The 20,600-nt window shown below is 44.7% G+C and overlaps 1 protein-coding gene across 3 annotated transcripts in view; it reads right to left on the bottom strand.

Annotated features, from left to right (window-relative positions):
• Window positions 1-2,222: 2,222 nt before the first annotated feature.
• Window positions 2,223-20,600, bottom strand: part of dusp8a (dual specificity phosphatase 8a) — a 39,328-nt gene continuing 20,950 nt past the window's right edge. For 2 of the 3 annotated variants that reach the window (XM_004570826.5, XM_004570827.5), the window contains exons 4-7: window positions 5,042-5,208; window positions 4,782-4,941; window positions 4,429-4,552; window positions 2,223-4,098 (exon numbers count right to left, since the gene is read on the bottom strand). In XM_004570826.5, coding sequence (XP_004570883.1) covers window positions 2,856-4,098; window positions 4,429-4,552; window positions 4,782-4,941; window positions 5,042-5,208 — 1,694 coding nt within the window. In that variant the 3' untranslated portion in view covers window positions 2,223-2,855. Of the gene's footprint in view, window positions 4,099-4,428; window positions 4,553-4,781; window positions 4,942-5,041; window positions 5,209-10,297; window positions 11,048-20,600 lie in introns of those variants that run through there. The other variant, XM_004570828.5, reaches the window with a different exon arrangement.

Below are 20,600 nucleotides of genomic sequence, written 5' to 3'. Positions count from 1 at the left end.
CATGTTTCTTTTCTCTTGTTCTCTTCAAATTAGTCTTTGCATTTAATAATTCACAACCCTACCAGCATATGCAACCATGTGCCACTGGCACTGACGGAGAACAAGAGGAAGAAAAAATCAATGAAACCCTGTTGTGTGGTCAGAGACGAGTTTGTTAAACAGAAAATCAATACTGAGCCTCTGCATCTCTGGATGTCGTAATGTGTTGTTAATCTGTTGGTGGAATTCCCTCCCCAGCCCTGATCACACACAATGTAAACACACAAAGAAGAAGAAGAAGCAGAGAGGAGTTTGTATTTTGTCATTTCTGTATTTTTGTCTCATTTTCACAAAAACATGAACAGGGGAAGGAAAAGCCTTTCAGTAGAACCTGAGGTATTTTTGCATCAAGCAGCCTAAGGTATCAGGATTTTCTTTTAAAAACTCATCTAAATTCATCAGTGTTCTTAGATGCGTTGCTATTTACACAACAACATAGTAATAATAATAACAATAATAATAATAATTTTAGCAAATGGGACAGCCTGCATCATCCTTGTTACATGTCATAAATAATTCTAACAACAGTTTTTTAAAAAATATAAGGAGGGAGGTGAGGAAAAGAAAGGTTGCTTGAGCCCCGGGGGAAACATAGGAATCTATCTGAACTTACTGTAGTTGCAGCAGCATAAGGTCAAAAGTCAGAGATTGCCAAAGAGTAAAGCTAATCAAGGGTCAAAGGAAAAATAAACACATTTACATCATAAATAAATAACCATCTCGCACCAGGAGAGCATTCATGTCTTTCACCTCAGGATACGAAGATCCTCACTTTTTTCCTTTCCATTTTGTTACTGGTGTTTTTAATCAAAGCTTTGGAAAATAAGAAATAAGAAAACAAAAAACAGACAGAAAGAAAGAAAAGCTAAGGAGCTTTATGGACATGCATTGTGCTGATGTACCAGCAGCTGTGTACCCTGTGTCGGGCTTGGCTCACTGAAAGATCCCCTGAGAATGAACAAAAGGGTGTGTGTGTGTGTGTGTGTGTGTGTGTGTGTGTGTGTGTGTGTGTGTGTGTGTGTGTGTGTGTGTGTGTAAGGGAGGGGAGCTAGGCTTTACATGTGTGAGTATAAGGGCATACAGTGTGAGGTGTGTATGCGTGTGTGTGTGTTGGTTTCAGCTTTGGTGGATGCACTGTGATGATGACTGATAAACATGTGCTGGCTCAGGGAGGACGCTCAGCCTTTAAATCTCAAACTTGTGAAAGATTGCGCCTGTTTGCATATAGCTGTTGTTATGCAAGCCCTCATGAAACTGGCAGAGGATGTTTCACTGTGTGTGAGTGATCAGAGATTGCATGGCTGCTCTGTCTCCCTCGTCACACAGACAAACAAAACAGTCTTTTTAGGTAACGCTTCAGCCCTCAATTGAAATCAACGAGGTCACGCTGCAGATGAGCGAGAACAGCAGTGCTGTCCTTAAAAGATATTAGAGGGGAGTGTGTGTCATCTTCTAAGTACAAAAAAAAAAAAAAGAGTCAAAACTTGGCTTTAGGAGTATCATGTTGCAAGGATGCGAAAGATAATTTGACTAATTGTTACCAGAAAAGCAGAAAAGTGCATCTCAGGATCATACATCACTCTCCCCAAAGAAGGAACATCACATATTGCTTTGCTTGAATTTGTTGAATGTGTGTATTCGTTTGAGTGTGTGTTCATAAATACCATACAGCAAATAATAATAATAATTATAATTCAACAAAAGAAAAAAGAAATAAATCCACAAAACATTATATTATTTCTCATTACCAGAATGAACCAATACAATAAATTAAAACTATAACTAAACAGAAGTCCATTAAAATTGCTATATATATTCATATTGTATATATAGTATTCGTCTGTCTGTAGTCAGCCTCTCAGGTGCATGCTCAGTGGCGACCATAGGTGGTGACTGGAAGGAGTGGGAGGAGGCTCAGAGGGGGTCTAATAGCGAGCTGAGGGGTTATTAACGCATACCCTCATCAGCATCCTGAAACCTCAGTCCCATCACGCTGTTAACACTGGAAACAAGGGAACAAAGTCAGGAAAGGCGCACTGTGCTTTAGGAGGGGGAAACACTGCCCATTCTTCAAATAGTTTTTCATCAACAAAATGCAGAGGATCCTTCATTGTCAGGGTGCAGTACCGCCTTAATATTAAGTCCTTTGGGTCTCTCTGCCTTGTGCTGTGGCGATGTGAGGATATGGTGCTGTTAAGGAGTCCTTTATTGTTTTCCCTGTAGTAGGCAGAGCCACTGGGAAGGGGGACAAACGTAGCCGTGCGAGCTTATGAGGCTTATCGAAACCGGGGTGAAGCGTTGGGAGAGAGAACATCAGGCTTGGCTCAAATCACAAGCTATACACCCACTGAAACACGCTACGTTTGACCACAGGCAAGCAGTTTGTGTCTCAACTCTGTCAAAATAAGGGAAGAATTCTATATATTAAGGATGCAACATTTGCCCTGGGCTGTTTCATTTTGTCTGGGACAGAGCTCATAAACATAAAGAGTTCAGTACCTAGATTTGTCCTCTTTACCTCCCTCCCCCCCCAAGATTTTTCTTCATTTTTGTACAAGAGTTCAGGATGGTTATGGTCTGCCAAGCACCACATCTGAGGCTCTGTCTGTCCAGGTGCGAATGCTAACCTTTTCACATTAACGCTCAGCTTGCATTTGTCCTTCTCTCAACTAGAGTCTTTAACACTGTCTGTAAGGGGAGCTTAAAAAACCCCAATAACAACTCCTCGGCTCCACCTTGAATGTCCTCTTCCTGTGCTCCCTCTAACTAGGTCCATTTTTGCCCCCAAGGGGCAGCTCTGATGATGTCATTATCTGTCAGGATACCTCTATGATCTCCATGCTCCCAGAGAAGCTTGACTGCTTCCCAATTTTCCCCAGTTCTTCCCTGGACCTTGTCTCGGAGATGCCCTCCTCAAACTCCATCTGACAGCTGCGCCGCTTGAACTGCTTTTCAGATGCAGCCCCACTGTGACTCGAGCTGGTGGACATTGTCACTGCTGAAGACGACGAAGAGTCTCGGAGGTCTCGCTGCGTCTGTGGTGCTGACGGCTTCTCCCTCTGGGATTTGTCTCGTAACCGCACACCTTCGCTACACCCAAATGCCACATACGCCGAGCTGCTACCGAACCTCACCGACGACTCCTGTCCCCCTACCTCTCCTGCTCCCAGCTCCATCTCTCCCTGACCACCTTCCTCTGCTCCAAAGTGCCAGGGAGCATCTGCAGTCGGGGTGACTGGAGTGACGGGGGTTGTGGCTTGGACAGTGTCTCTGTGTTTGGTCCACATAGCCCCAGAACCCACAGTGGGCAGGGAAGGTAATGAGAGGAGCAGGGAGCCCTTTAGGTTTTCTTCCAGGCTGGGGCTCTTGTGGTCCAGCAGCAAGTTGAGGGACTGCGGAGGCTGCCGTGGTTGGGAGTGGATCGGCGAACTGCTGCAGTTTTGTTTGGTTTTTCTTCTGGGTCTGGATGAGGAAGAACCAGAACGATGGACTCCTTCACTTCCACTGAATCCCAAGCCACCTATGCTGCCCCCACTGCCCGGTGAGGGGAATGGTGAATCAGAGGAGCTGGGGCTGTCAAGGACGGGAGACTGAGAACAGACACCATTGGAGATGCCTGTTCCTGGGCTGTCAAGCTTGCACAGCTTGGGGACGTCTTCAGAGTGTGTGGGTGCCAGGTTGGGGCAGTGGGGACTGTTAGGGGAATAGACAGACTTAATGTCTAGGGAGAAGGAGCGTTTGAGTCGATTAGTGTCCATGATCCTCTCTGCAGAGAGGTGCAGGCCATTGAAGCCTTGCTGGAGAGAGGTGGGTGACGACAGCTTGGGTTCCGGTGGGATGCGTGGCTCTGTGGTGGATGAGTCACAGTTGCTATGATGACCATTCATCTCGAAACCTGTGATGACTCCGTTAACCTCTGAATTCTGCTTAGTGTTGTTTTCAGATTTCTTGTCATCGGAGGTTAAAGCTTGGAGTAATCGCAGGCCCTTCTCAAACTCCAGCAACTGACCCAGGAAGTTAAAGTTGGGGGATATGGACGGTCTTCTGTCCTTTACGAATCTGTCAGCAGAAAAAATAAAAAGTTTGAAAAAAATAGGACACAACTAAGCAATTGTATTCTGAAGTGCGGTAATGGTTTTATAATAAATCACATCTGAATTCCTAAGATTAAATAAATGACCTATATAAAGGGTGTGAGCCCTTTTACTGATTCACAATACATAATAGTGTGCCAGACTTGTCCTGACAGGGCAAAGCTAAGCCTTTTGTATAAACTACGCTTGCTGGCAGGGATCTAAGAAGTAGATTCCACCTGACAACAATGGGATGTCTTTCTACTGGTACTGACACCTTAGCTCAGCTGTTAATGGGTGGGAAGTGCAGGTGTACCTGTAGGCATCATCTGATGATAGGCCCATTGTCTTCATGATGTATGCTATGGCGATGGTTGCTGAACGTGAGATTCCAGCCAGGCAGTGCACAATGACTCTGCAGTTTGATACCTTAGCTTTGTCTGTTGATATGTGGAAACAAATAAGTATGAATATATAGAACTATATGAAAATACATGCAACACTGCATACCACTGACAGGTCTCCTTTTTAGTAGGAAGACTCGGGAGAAAATCAGTGTCTACTGAATAAAAACAGACATATCCTGAAAGAGTACAAGGGTTCATCTAAGCAGACAGTTTACCTATATTACATGTGCATGGTTACATAAAACACAGAACACGCCCTTACCTATGAATTCGTTCGTTTTGTCCAGCCATGGAAGTAATTTCTCACAGTAGTTGTCATTTACTGGGATGCGCATGAAATGGCTTTCGCTGATAAAGTCTGGCTTGGGGCAGGTGTTGCTGGCATTCAGCACATAGGTGATGCCATTCTGAGCCATCAGATCCTGCAGAGAGGGACATGTACGTGGTTTAGCATCATGCTTTATTGCGAGTAAGAGCAAGTCAGACATTCTTTACTGGCAAAATATCCAAAATAAATGATACCTTATTGAGGACGTCTTTTTGTGATCCCAAATAGAGGTGAGGCAGGATGCGAGTAGGCCCTACGTTAGCTACAGGCAAGCAGGGCTGGGACAAGCTCATAGGTAGAGCAGTGGCGGGCTTCCCTTCACACAGGCCGGGGAAACAGGAGGAAAAAGCTGCAAAGCCTCCTGCAGGGAAAGAAGAGATGGAGAGAAGCGGTTAGGCATATGAATGGTTTTCCATTTAGACACACACGAACACACACGCACTGGGAACTCTGCAAAGACTTCCATCACGAACACTGCACCATCATTAGCAGACGCTCAGTAGTCTTTAAAAGGTGAATCTGGGCTACAAAGTCTGGGTCCCTTTAGAGCAGCAGGAGCTGGAAAAAAAGGGGCTCTCTGTGCTTCTGTGAGTGAGTTACGTTAACTGCTGGGTGGCCAGGAATGCGCGTCTGGCCCTTTAAGAGGCAGGCGGCTCCACTTTTGGCATATGTGTATGCGTGCGTGTGTGTGGCTCCGTTTCCTGCATGAGCTCATGTCCTGTAGCAGAGCATTGCGTCAGGCTGAGGGAATGAGAGAGGCCACAGGTGCAGGGCCAGGACAGAGGCCCAGTAACATCTCCACTGACAGCTGAAAAGCACACACACACTAATGCATGGTCAAACGCACACCCACACACACACGACAGAAGACGAAGAAGATATGATCTGAAGAAATGATCTCATACTGTTGCGGTCAATATATCCCAATATTCACTCTCACTGACATTAACACACTCTCCACTCAATTCACACACACACACACACACACACACACACACACACACACACACACACACACACACACACACATACTCATTAATAGTCTGTAGTACTGCAGTTCTACAACTACAGGGAGGGGGACAAGGAAAAGAGGTAGGAATCTTCTTTGGGTGCTGACCTCGCTGAGGAGTGTGGAGAGGAGAGGGAGTGCTTCAAGGAAACCTTGAGTCCCAGAAAGACGATTAGAGCCTAATCTAGGTTCAGCCTTCCCTGACCCAATCCTGGATGCAGTGCATGCACACACCTTAACACACACACATACATACACATTCACTTAGTGAGAGTGAGTGAGACATGACATCACTATCCCCAAGTAGCACACACAGCACAGTGCAAGCAGGACGCTGCCTTCCCCTGTAACACACACCCAGCTGCCCTACTCGAGTAACAACAACTGGCAAACAAACAGACGCACACATGTGGAGAACACAGTTTCATGTGCGTGCACCCAACAAACAGGAGAGCTGCGTAAAAAGGTTGTGCAAATCCACAGAAGATAGCAGCTTTTGGTATGTGGTGCTATTTCACAACAGCACAGCTTTTGAGCGGTGAGTAGGCTGGGTGCATCCCGATGACCTAGTGCTATTCTGGGTGCAATGTTCCTTTAAGAGCAAAGTGAAGAAGGCCTGCCTGTTTCCAGCTATTAATGGCAACCAGCGGAGCGATGACATCAACAGTCCACATGGGTGGTGGAGTGTAGAGAGGCATTTGATGCAGAAAGAGCAATCGGATAACTTTCAAGAGGAGGCTGAGGGATTGCTGCCATTACGGCAACAACTCTATGATCAAACCTTTTCTTGGCCTATATAGCGTAGACTAAACAGACATAGTGTGGAGTTCACACTAGACTGTTTCTCAATAGCTTCTCCCCTTGCAGCAAGCCTACGGGCAGTGCTACAGCACTGATAATTGATAAAGCAGAGGGAGGAAGGGATCTCTGAAGAGTTTCTTTCCTGGTTTCCTACTTCCCAGGCTGCTGGTGAAAAAAATTGCACTACATATAGCATATACTGTATCTGTGTGAGGGAGTGGTATGTTCCTGGAGACAGTCGGATCAACAGGAATAGCTACATCACACAGCAAGCATTTCCTTTTGTATGTGCTTACATTGTTAGAGAGTTGTTAGAAGGACTGAAGACAGGACATTCCACACGGTCTGTGTGTTTATGTGTGTGTGTGAGTGTGCAGGGAAATGAACACACGAACAGAAATATTCTGAATTGACTGAACTGATAATTCTAGTCCCGACTAGTGTAGCACGCCTAATCTCGTGTTAAATAAACACAAAAAAAGCACAAAGTTGGGCCAGCTAGAGTTTGCCTATGAGTGAGTAAGGGGTTACTGGCATAAAGGGTGACTGAAGTCAGAGATAAGAAAGCAGGACTGCGTGTGCCTTCTGGCTTTTCGAGTGCTATTACAGCGACATTACGTTAACACAATTACAAACACCTTCCTTGTAGTCAAAGCTTTACACGGTTGGTGCTAATGGACATTAGTCACACAGGAGATAGCGTGTTATTGCCACCTCGTCACCTGACCTTGCTCTACTTAGGGTTGCCAAGACAACAAAGAAAAGCAGTGTTGTTGATGACAATTTGCTTCCCCTCACCGACACCACCCTGCTCCAAATACTGGTAAGAAACAAGGGCATATGAGCACACTGATTTACGCACACATACACCAAAAAACCTAAAAGATGTGGCCTCACATTCTCCATTAGAAAAGGATGACACATCCGTTCATTCCTATCTAAGCACACATATAAACATACTGTACACTCACACTGAGGTCACTGAAAATACCCTGTGACACACACCAGCCCAGCTGTCTGTGAAGATGACATCAGAAAGTCAAATGGGAGAGATGAGTTCACCTTCATGATAATCAGCAGAAACTGACACCCTGCATTAAACTCACGAGTTAAATTTCCCACAGACATACCAACCTAAACCTACAGTTTTGTTTTTGTGGAATAAAAACCAGAGCTTCTCACATTATTGTTCAAACACTGAAATCATGAAACCATACTCTGGCAGGATGTGACTAAATTCTGAACATACTCTTTAAAAGAAGAAAAGAAAAGAAAAAAGAAAAAAAAAGCAGTTTGGGGAGTAGGAAAACCCACAACCGGGAAAGAGGGCACTGTGTCGCCATCGGCAGCTCTCAGCAGTGGTGACTTCCTTTTTCCGTTTTTCTCTGCCCACTTCATCATTTAAGCAACTGCTTATTTTCCTCTCTCTTGCTCCGTCAGAGGCGAGCACTCAGGCCTTTCTTTGTTTGCCGGCAGCGAGCAGCAGTCCCTCTCCTCTCCCACATCTAAATTAATACCCAGCTTTCAGTATGAAGGCATGGGCTATTGTTTCGCTAACGTGAAAAGTGTGTATGTTAAGCAGATCAAATTCAGACTCTTCAGAGCTGTGCTGCTGCAGAAAACTAAAAGATGAATGGAGGGTGGAATAAGCGAATGAACAGAGGCACACAAAACACCTGCCTAGAAGTTATGGTTTAATGGGATCTCTGCTATTACATCACTGCTGTTCGTACAATTGACTTCCTTGCCAACACAAGCTCACCCCCTTTCTGTGTGTGTGTGTGTGTGTGTGTGTGTGTGTGTGTGTGTGTGTGTGTGTGTGTGTGCTTCAGCCTCCGTTTTACTCTTTTACTTGTCTGTTAATGGAGTAGGGGGGGCAATACACAAAGCAGCCGTGTTCATGCACACAGACAAGCTTTCAGGCCCAGGGGGGGTGGGGGGGGGGGGGGGCATTGAACGACTACCCCACTCCCCCTCCATCATTTTTCTCTTTGGCTGATATCAGGGGAGACATGACGCCATCCTCTGTGCCCCTCCAGCTGTCCCCTCCACTATGAGGGGACATTAGCATCTCAATGTACCCGCTCCCCTCCCCACCTCACCCTCCTCACATGACATCATTGCACACATGTCCCACTTCAGCTCCACAAAGGCTGTGCTGGGGCCTGACGATGCAATGAAAGTGTGTGCGCTTGTGTGGGTTTTTGTAACAGAAATGTGTAGACTGACAGAACATGGATGAGATAGTAGGATGAGGTCATCGCTTTCATGCACAGCATCGGCTTTATGATGGCTGCGAATGAGAGCACGATATTTACGTCATATTAGCTGACGGTTAAACTTCATTGCTCTTTATCTTCCTGGACAGATAGCAGGAATATTCCACTTTGATCAACTGCCGTTTCAGCAGCACCGTGTTACTGCAATAAAAGACCATAAACCACCATATAATTTAGCCTGCATTGACAAATCTATTTCCACAGAGATGTGTTAAAGTGCTCAGTACCTGTGACACATATAATTCTATTTTCATCTGCTGATGGCAAATGTGTGATCCCCCACCCATCCCAGCTTTCTCTGAGTACATGAATTTGACACTTACAGCAGCAGAATCTGGTTGTGTAGATATAACCCGTACATGCACATGTGCACATGTGAAGAGTGACAGGTGCAGATAACTGCTTTGAGCCGGTGCTCTAAAATGCCCTGTGTGTACCGTCTAAATAGACGTACATCTGTTATCCAAAAGGTTCAACTACAAAACGAGCAAATTAATTTGAGCAAATGACGAGATATTTTGTGCAACGTGCACGATGCCGTATTGTCGTATAAAAAGGATTTTTCCATTGCTCTGCATTGCCTCATTGCTCTGTGTGAAAAGGTGTTATGTTAAACACCTGCAGTGCACACTGCACACATATTGATAACATAATCTCCACAAGACACCATTCTGCAGAGAGAGCGAGTGAGCAGGAGCGAGAAAGAAAAGCCAAGAGCAGAGGAAAAGAAAGAGAGAAAGAAAGAGCCTTTGTGATAATTTTACATCTCAATGACCACAGGCTGAGAGAGCATGAGCACTATGTCATACCATGGGTCACAGCTCTCATCCGCTCCCCCACTAGCTCTTTTTCTCTCCTCTTTTCCCTCTTCATCGCTTCTCATCTTCATGATGTCATCTTCTTAATCCCCTTTCTTCCTATTCTATACCTCTAAACAAATTAAGTCCAAAAACAAAAGATGGGACAGCAACTCTCAGGTCTGGCTTGCTACGCCTAATAAATTCTTTTTTAGCCTGATGTAGAATCCCATCTCTCTTGAAAAAAAAACTCTTAAAAATTCACTTCACTGCTATGTTTCGTTTGGATAAAGCTTGAAATGGTAAATACCTGACAGTCCACTGTGTGTACTCATCTGCAGCGCACAAACTATTATCAGTGGCTTTCCACCTTGTTCGCACCTTTTCTGCATGTATTCAGCAATCGTGCATTTCATAGCCATGCAACTCAATGCATATCATAAATCACATTCCATCTTCTGCATGTATGCCAAACGCACAGGACTTCAATCCAAACATGTTGCATCTTATCACCTTGCACCCACACAGACACACGTATCTCTTCTCCTCCAGGTGAATACACACCTCGAAGCTCTCTCCCCTCCTTCATCCGGCGGACCCTGATCTTCAGCCTCATGTCTGTGTCCTGCAGGTCCGGCCAAAAACAGTCCTCTGCTGGGGCAATCACCACATCCAGAGGCATCCCCCAGAACGCACTCTGTTCTCCTCAGAAGAGTGACAAAGGTGAGCCCACTGAAAACCCCAAGTCCACAAAACTCCACTCAAGTCAAGTTAGCTGTTCCAGCTGTCCAGCCGGTGACCCTCGGCAAATGGACCCAGCAGAACAAAAACTAGTCCAAAATGTCTGTGGACACGCTCCTCAAGTCAACAAATGGCCAAAATCCCATGCAATGACCACAAAATTCCTAAAATTCTCCTGCGTCAATATTTGGTAATTCTGTGGTTTTGTGAAGAATGGTGACCACAGAGAGTGCCAGAGACAAAACAAAAGTGAGTAGCCTGTAACGGCTGTATGTAAACGCCAGTTGTAATCTGCCTGCAGCTGGTTTACAGAGCGTCTGTGTGTTCCTCTGAGCGCTCTCTCTGTCTCTGTGAGTCCACAGCCAGAAGAGCAGCCCACTATTGTTGTGCCGCTCCACTCTCCTTTCCTCTCATTCGCTCAGTCACTGGCTTACACTCCTCCCTCTCCCTCCCTCCTCTCTCTCTCTCTCTCTCTGCGAAGAGGATGACGGAGCTGCACTCTCTCCTCGAGCTCTGGGGGTGAATGAGCTCACTTGCCGTGAGCTCAGACTCTACCCAACCTCCCCTTCCTCCTTCTCTGCTACCTCCCTCTCTTGTGGAGCCAGTGCTCCGTCATAGCTAATGTCTAAGGCATGTAACCACATTCCTTACTCACCCAGCAAATATGCGGCCACCTCAGGGGCCTAGCTACAAAACAGGCCTCTATCAGGGTAGGATGGAAGCTAAACCACAGCTATCACGCTGTTAACAAACAGCTACGTTATAGATTTAACTGTCTTTGTTCTCAATGAAAGAGAGGAGAGAGATAATGCTTGGCTTTTGGAAGCCTTTCACTGACTGGCGTTACTTGTTTTTGTAAATGCCGTCATACATAACAAACAGAAATATGCTTTATTTTTATTTTTTTTACATGAACCGTTTTCCTGTTTTCTCATTTAATTCATTTGAGACGTTAGGGATGATTACCTGATGATAATTATATCATATCTACAATAATTAGACTCCTACAGCTATGCAGTACTATCTATTACTGAGTAGAAACTAAATACCTACATTAGGTTGATTGCCTTAAATGTACTGCATCCTCTTAGCACATTACGCTTACTGCAGGAGAGGGAATTAAGGCTGTGCGGTGCGCTGACAGCTGATTTGTCTCTCAAGGTGAGGGAATGTATGTGACTTCACCACTTTTCCTGCACTGGTTCATGTCTAACATGTTTGTGTTTGGACACTGCGATTTTGTCTGGAGGATGTGAAGGTAGCCAGGCGAGAAGAAAGAAAGCAAAAGCAGAGCAGAAGTATGGAAAAAAGAAAGAAATGAAAGCAGACAAAAGAGGAAGGAAATACTAGAGGTGATGAAAAGACCAAACAAGCTCGTGGTCAGCCAGCCACCATCCATTTGACAGGCCACAGACTCTTGGTACTATGGAATGACAAACACGTGGGCCACAAGTCCAATTATGGAAACGGGGCAGTAAAAAACTTCACAAAACTACTGGAAGAGACTCAGTGTTAGCAAACTGCGATGCAGGTACAGCTGTTTGTCGAGTTATTAATATGAGGCTATTGTGTTTTGTGCGTTTCTGCAATAAGTCAGAGCATATACAGACTTGCTTTCTCGTCTTTTTAGCACACGTTTATGCCAATCAACCTTTGGCTGAAAATAATAGATGTATGGAAACAACTATGTTTAGGCCAGTTGACCGTCCTTTCTATCTCTTCTGTCCCGTGCTGAGACTTCACAGTGCACTGATTACATTCAAACTAGGTCAGATGGACTTCAATGACATTAAGTCACCGCACTGCTCCAAAAAAAAAGAGAGCGAGAGAAAAAAGGCAAATAAGCTTATACAAGATGTCCAGTTAGGGGGCCAGCTGCATGCTGACTGACCTCATCTCATCACTGCAGACCCCTGAATGATCACACATGGGTGAGAACAGCTTTACGTCATCCTCTGTTCAACTGCAAGAGAGGGCGCGAGAGGAAATGGGCCTAATGATGAGCTTTGTGAAAAATGCAGACACTGGTTTTGGGAGAGTGTCAAACTATGAATAAACACACGTCACCCCACAATCACCATTTTAACACACACTCATGCACTGTTCTCCCATTTGCATCTGAACAAGTGTGGCATGCCATGGTGGTCAGCCGGGGTCGCTACGCTTTAAACCCACAGATCATCACCTCAGTTTGAATCCACGCCTCGGCTTAGTTGTTCTGGCTGTGTGGCTCGAAGCCATAAAGTAGCTTTGAAACACACGAGGCTCTAACACCTGCAAACTCTGAGCAGTGGAAACCGACAGCAACAAAACAAAGTAGCTGCTGGGTGATACCATGCTGAAATACCATGCTGTCGCTCTCTTTATACTCCTCTCCTCCTCCTCTGGTCCTCAGCAGGGTAACAAGGCTGAGAATAGTAGATGTGTTAATTAGAGGATTACAGCCAAGATGCTATAAATGACAGCCGGGCCTTCTTTATTGACTGCACATGTGTGCCCTGCAGCTACAGAAATAGGTGGGATGGTCACTTTGCTCGCCCCCTCCGCTGAGATTCTCTCTTAGATTTAGAGCATACTTTTATGGTGCAGAGCTTGTTACTAAGGCGACGCATGTTTACACACACATACATACACAGAGCCCAGCCAAAACTGATAATGAGCAGTTGGTATGGGAAGGAAACGGAGAAGGTGGGTAAAGGACGAGGAGCCCTGGGATGTCCGAACTGACTGGGAATGCCTCAACAAGAGATGGTGGTGTTGGGTTGATTGAAAGGAGAAACACGACCTTTGCACCTGACAACTGTAGAGAGTTGTGAGGATTATAGAGCTTGTAGTTCTGTGCTTACATGTTGTAAATGTATCATAAATGCAAACATACTGCATAGTGCAGGGTTCAGTCTGAACTCTAAACCCCTTTAAATGTTAAATAAAAGTCTATGTTTATTGCCCTTAAGTTAAAAAAAAAGACTAACTTAACTTTTGCCGTGAAATTGGTCGGTTTTGCACAATAAACCAAATCTTTATTACTAAATAAAAGGTAATTACTGCACGTACAAAGTTTTACTTTTCACCACATAGATAACAAAGACTAGATGGCCTATGTGGCCATAATAGGAACATAAAGATAAATTAGTTAATATTCTGAATCTTTCTTTCAATTATTTAATAAACTCTTTGAAATGTCTTTTAAAATATTGAACTTTTTGAAGTTAAGATAAAAGCACTAAAACACATTCTAGGCACTGAAAATGTATTAAGCTTAAATTATGAATAATTTGATATTAATAGTTAATGACTAATTATTTAATGGACTGAATGAGTCAACTCTACTCCAATATTGTTCTCTTTTATAACTCAGTATAAAGTTAATATATGGTTTTTTTTGCACCAGCACAAATTTTAACATTTATCACCAGCAGCTCATCAAAAACGTATGCCCGTAAACTCTGTTTGAACTGAGTTGCTGATACAAATATTTTCTTTAATATATTTTGTCAGAGCCCCCCCCCCCCCTCCTTTTCCACTGAGACAGGCAGCAACAGGAGCGTCACTCTACACCGTGGATCATCTGTCAGGATATCACAGGAAAGAGAGACGTCATCCTCTGGATACGGCAGGTTAGGCTGATGAAGACTGTCAGTTAATGCATGTGTGTGTGTGTCTGTGTGTGTGAGAGAGAGAGAGAGAGCGGGAGAGAAGGATGACTGGTGCAAAGGTGAGAGAAAGGAGAGAATAGTGCTCCAGGGATAGGAATAGAGTAAATAGTTATTTGTGTCTGTGTGGGTAAATACAAGTTTATGCACTCTTGCACAGGTGTATGATCACTGCACATGTGTGCATGTGCGTGTGTGTGTGTGTGTGTGTGTGTGTGAGCAAAAATGTGTTGATAGTGCTGGTTGTCAGGGGATCAGTAACAAGGATGCTCTTGCAGTGATGTAATGCCTACAGGAGAACACAGCTGCCATGCCTGGGGGGTGAGGTAGTCACCAGGGGAGAAAGAGGGGAGGATGGATCGAGGAATGGAGCAATTGAGGGAGGGGGAAGTGCTGAAGAAGAGAAGAGGAGGGGGAGATTAAGTCATGGGAGGATACTGGCGAGGAAGAGGGGCTGTTTGAATCAATAGGGAGATAGCTGAAATGATGCTGTCATATTGCCAGGGGACATTAGAAATGTCACCGGTATTGTGTGTGTGCTCATCTTGACTCTTTTTCAAACATCTATAATTGCACCACCATTAATCTGCACACACTACTGAAATTTTCTGTTCAGCTTTTTAGAACAGAAAAGTGTGTAAATATGTGAGTCTCTCAGACATATAGAGAAGCTTTATGTCTTCGTTACATATGATAACATCAAAAGGGTTGAGGAAGTGAAAACAGGGAATCGGAGGGAAGGGCAGGTGGTGGTTCTTAGATGCAATCGAGAGAAGGAAGCACAAGATTAGGGGTGCACTGATGCACCACCTGGTCATGTGTGAGGCTGGGCATGAGGCAGTCTGATCTCTATCTGCACAGCCTCGAGGGATGCTAGCTCGTAGCACTCATTCGGCAGACCCCCCTACCCTCCAAACAACTTAAGCCCCTGGAGAAGCTCAGAACCCGGGGGTTACTGCACCAGTAAATCTCTCTCACTGGCAAGAAATTAGTTTAGACTTACTTTTAGACACTCACTCAAGCATTTCCACAAAGTATAAACACACACAGACACACAAAACGGGGAGAAGCTAAAAAGGGTAAGCTATCAAGCACACCAAAGGGGGCTTTCAGGACCAGACGGGTTTTCATAAACCAGATGAACTACTTAAAAATACCAGTTTGAGGTTTTGAATGGTGTGTGTGTGTGTGTGTGTCTGTGTATGCATGTGGAGACAAAGGGGGACTGTTAAGTTTCAATATGAATCGCTGCTGGCCACTGCATGTGTATCTTGCGTGCATATAAAGCCTGTGCATTCACTTTGAGTGCATATAAAATAAATGTTAACTTTATCTTTATACAGCGAGACAGCTTACAGCTGTTTTCTGCGGTTTTATATGGATGAATAATGTATGTGTGTGTGCAAAACAGGCTGAATATGTGCAGAAACCATGTCCATGACAATACAGTAATGAAAACATGAAGAACGCGAATGTGTGCGTGCATTAAGAGCACACACTTCACCCTGCTCTGATTTCCCCAGAGGTGAGTTTGTCTACACAGGTTCTCTTGAGTAGAACGGATGGCTATTTCATTCTAAATGCAAATGGCCTGAGCTGGAATGCATAGAATAACACCCCTCATCTCTCTCATTGTCTCTCGCATGTGGTATCAGTCTTATAATGGCGATACTGTGAGAGAGAGGAGCCGACACCAGATCTGTTTGTTTTTAATGGGCTTGTTTCACTGCTACGTGCAGACAGACAGGCAGGTCTCAGATCAGTTTAGTGTTAATTAGCTCCTACCAGCACAGCAGGCAGATTGACAGATCCACTGTCCTCACAACAGAGCTGGAAGCCACGCCATCTGCTCCTCTGTTAGCTCAGCGTCATGTCTACCTGTCTTACAATTAACTCAGACAGTCTCAGGCTGTACCAGGGCATCTCTCTGCAAACGATATGCTGTGCCTGTCTGTGCCTGTCACTGAGTGGTGTTTTCAGATTAAGTGATATTCTTTAAGAGGAAAACTACTATTATCTCATCAATGTGTTAGTGACTCCCAGGGTTTCTTTGACCATACTGAGGCATATTAGAAATGGAAAAGTAACACAAATCAGCTTATAATTCAACAAAAAGACAAAAAAAAGAAAAGAAAACAAACAAAAAAAAGTATGTCATTCTTCCAGTCAATTCCCCTCCTGGACAGAGATCCGTCACAAGGCAGGGTGTAACCTGCAGACTGGATTTGGGTGTAGAGGACATGGTGACAGCGGCTACTGCAACACCCGAGGTCAAGGTTAGTTTTTCCGGCCATTACATGCCCTGGACACTGTGTGCATGTGTGAATGTGTCACATCCACAATGCGACAGTGACATCACTCCGTCAGCTACAGAAGAACAATAGGAAGGGAATGACGTAATGCCATGGAAGGAACTGGGCAAGCTGTTTCTGCGTGCACCACTGTGCCAACACCTACATCATGCCGTTTAATCATCTGTAAAGCTGGTGGGATTTCTGAGCTTCCCTTTTACTTTTTAGTCCAAATACAAAACAACAAAATATAGATATATAGAAGATTGGTGTGCATACATGTTCTCTAGACATCTTTTTCTTTTACGCTGGGGAACCCTGATGTCACTTTATCAGAAACAGGAAGTAGTTACACAACACAAGAGGAAGTGGCCTCTCAGTGCTGTCCAGCCTTCATCTCTGTATGTGTGTGTGTATAAGTGAGTTTTTTGTGTGTCCGCAGAGGGGGAGATATGAGGAGGACTGAGAATGATCACAAACTGCTGCATACCTCAATCTGAAGGTTTGGATTTGCCTGGAACTCCAAAATTAGCCTGTTGCTGTGGAGATAGAAAATCTCCCTCTTTTATCAGGAAACAGCAGCAGCCCTCGAGGTTGAACCCAAACATTTCAGTGTGTGATCAGCATGTATTTACGGTAAAACGACCTGTGTTACAAGTCTGTATACATACCAGGAAAAGTGTTAAACCACACAGGATTTAAAGTATCAGCACTGTAACAGGCAACTATTCTACTCCTCTGCTACTAGTCTGGAAAAGAAGAACCTTTCTCAACCCTTTTTGGAGAATAATTACCAAACAGCATATTAAAGCAGATCATCTGGTGCTATAAGTTTAAAGGGAACAAAGTACAAGTCTGCAAAGACATGGACCTTGTCCACACAGTAAAAGTGGAGTCTTTTCAGTAGGTAAATAAGGAAGCAGCTCTGTGGCATGCCAGAGATAAAGTGCATCAAAGACAGCCCAGTGATAAACAGGAATCCACCATTGTTCCAAGGAATGACGTTATGACAGGAGCGGCAGTGGGCAGTCCGAGCATGAATGGAATCTGGTGGATGCAGTCCAGGCCTCGGTAGGATAAACTAGCATAATTGTTAGCTACTCCTTTCCCTTTTCTTCTGCCTTTGGAAATTTCCACTCCACATGTGTGTCAGAGACGTCAGGGTAAGCGCCTCAGCGGTAAGCTGACGGTGTAGCAACCAAACTAGCGAATACTTGGCCCAAACTCATGATGAGGTTTGAGTTATGAGGTGCTGATGGGGGTGAAGCGAGCTTTGGGTAGCACACTGTTCAGCTTCAGCTCCTGTTGACCCGATGTGTTGACACTGCCTAGGTAACAGTTTCAACAAACTATTTTTATCCCCTGCTGGATGAATGTATGACCGGGGGCAGGCTGGGACGTTCAAAAGGCCTCTAGATAGAGTCTAGAGTTCCAATGCAGCAGGACACAGAAGGTATGAACAGACTGTATACATAAACCAGCTTAAATACCTATACTATAAACAAGTATGTATTTAGGTCAACGTCACAGGATTTTGCCAAAAAGTTTACCAAGAGTAAAACATCAAAAAAGTAAGCAAATATTAATTCTGCATGTGTAAACAAAACCCTAATTTAAACCCTTAATGGTTATTTTTTACAGTCATGTTTTGTCTTTGCCACACATGTTATTCTGAATCACTGTGAACTTTATGTTAATTTCTTCCCACGATTAAAGTTATTTTAATTCTTCTAAGCTTAAGTATCAGTACCAGAGTCTCATTCACAGACATATCCACACTACTTGAAATTTATGCACATCTCTCCCATACCGGGATCTGGGAGAAACCTTCAGTCTTCTCCTTTGCATGTCAAAGTATATGCGTACAACAATGTGTTTCTCTTGTGCGTCTGTGTGCGTGTGTGTGTGTGTGTGTGTGTGTGTGCAAGGGACTCGGTGATGGAGGAGAAAAGGAAGAAGAGCAGAAGGCAAGCAGAGCAGTGAGATCACGTCATGGTGGAAACATTTGGCAGCAGCTCACATAAACACACACACACGCACACACACACACATGCGCGTGCATCACACTGTGCACACACATAAACATGCACATATGCTGGCCTGTTTTTGTTCTCCCAAATTTAAGGGAAAGAAGGGGAAAATGACATCAAGCTCATCATGTGAGGCCAATGAGACGGACGGGGGAGGGGGCGAGAACACTGGCAGAAACAGAACATTGTTACATAAAATGCAACTTGGTACTGACCTCCTCTGGGCTTTGTTACCATATTTATGTGTGTGTGTAAGAGTGTCTGTCCACATGTGCACGTATTTGCAAGCTTTCTCAAGTGTGTGCACAAGTTAAGGGTTTGCCCAATATCTCATCAAGGTCATTACCTACAAAGCAGAAAACTGAGCATTATGTCACTGTCCAGTTAGAGGGCTTTTCAAACTATGTCACACTTTTCTGAGGCGGGAGGTGATGTCATAGATATTTTATAGCCTTTATTCTTTGACCTTTGTGCTCCCGCGGTGCTGGCTGGGGTGGGGCCGGTATGTGTTGTGTATCTACAGGCCAGGGTGAGAGCATCGAGGCCACTGGCGCCAGATGTGACGACCGCAGGAGTCTGGGCCTAAAAATAGAGCTCCGTTCTCAGCACCATGAAACAGAAGAGAGGAAGGAGGAAGAGGAGGAGGAGGAGAAGGGTATGGGTAAAGCGAAGTAGAAGTAAGGGGGAAGGTAAAGGGGGTTGAAGGAGAGATGTAAAGAGGACTGCTGAGGAAGGCGAGGTCATTGAGAATACTGTGTCAGTTCTCCCTGGGGACGGTGAGCTCACCTCCTAATGGCACCACTGGCTCCTTCTCAATGAAATCATTGATCTGCTAGAACTCCCATTGGCGTAATTGAGAGGTAGGAGGGGGACGTGGAGGGGCAGAAAGGAGCAGAGAGGTGCAGAAGGGGCAGGTTAGGAGGTTAGTATACACAGGAAAGAAGGGGGTGACGGAGAAGCTGAAGAGAGAAAAGTTGTAGGTGGGGAGAAAAAAATGGACCTCAGACACACATCCACAATTAGTCTGCAACCTCTGACCAATGATAACACACCTGGAGGCATAAAGCAGTAGGCAAATGTCATTCAAACACTGTTTACACAACTTGATCGATCACGTCATTTTCCATCACACGTTTATCTTTAGAAGCCGACAGAACCCAGACCCCCAAGCAAAACTATAAAACTTTTACAGCAGATACATTTTTAGCAGTTTCCGATCACATAAAACTGGTGATCCGCATCTGTTGAAGCATCTCAAACACACATGCGCGCTGCAGGTGTCCGCGTAAATTGTGTGTGTGTGTAAGCAGTTTCTTCACCTCAGGCTTCAGCTTCAGAAAGGGAGACTTCATGCTGGGCTCCAGAAGGAAAGAAAGTCTTTCATTTCTGTGGAGGCTCACAAACACCAAGCAGTGCGACCTGTCTCTCTGAGCGAGCTCTGTGACCACACAGGCTCTGACACGCACACGCATACTCACGCACACATTCAGGATGAAATAAGGAGTATTACCTCATCTCCTCAATTGCTCTCATTTGTCTATTATGTCTTTTCTCACACAAATACTCCAAAACATTGCCTCATACTCATTCGTGCTCTGCTTTATATGCACATATTCATGCACGCACAAAAACATGCATGCTCACAAACAGACCTCCTTATGTAGCTCATTGGAATGTCTGAACGGCTGCATTGTAAGGTTGTGCCTCCCATGATTACCTCACCTCTTCAGCTTCTCTCTAATGTCTGCACACACACGCACACACACACGAAAAACACTCCCCACACTGTTGTATAACAGCACACGAGAATGAGCCGTAACTTACTTGACCTTTGTACCCCCGTGTCTGTGCAATAACACCCTAACCTGATGTCATCAAAGCCCAGAGGAACACAGCAGCTCCTGTATGTGTCTGCATTATTTACAATGTGCATGACAAAGAAAGTGCAAGTGAAAGAAAATGAGAGAGAGGCACCTTTCATCTCCTGATACCTCCCATCAGTATGTCACTGCCTTGTCTCTTGTGTGCTTTTGCGTGGGAGACAGAAAAAAAAATCAAAAACTGTGCCCCAGATCACATGCTACAGTATATAAATGAACTCTTTTCAATGCAGTTCATAGGACTCTGTATCAGGGACAACACTGTCCATCTA

The sequence above is a fragment of the Maylandia zebra genome, linkage group LG7, assembly GCF_041146795.1.
Source record: "Maylandia zebra isolate NMK-2024a linkage group LG7, Mzebra_GT3a, whole genome shotgun sequence".
Lineage (NCBI taxonomy): Eukaryota > Metazoa > Chordata > Actinopteri > Cichliformes > Cichlidae > Maylandia > Maylandia zebra.
Note: the sequence above shows the minus strand (reverse complement) of the source record. Positions and strands in the feature narration are given on the sequence as shown.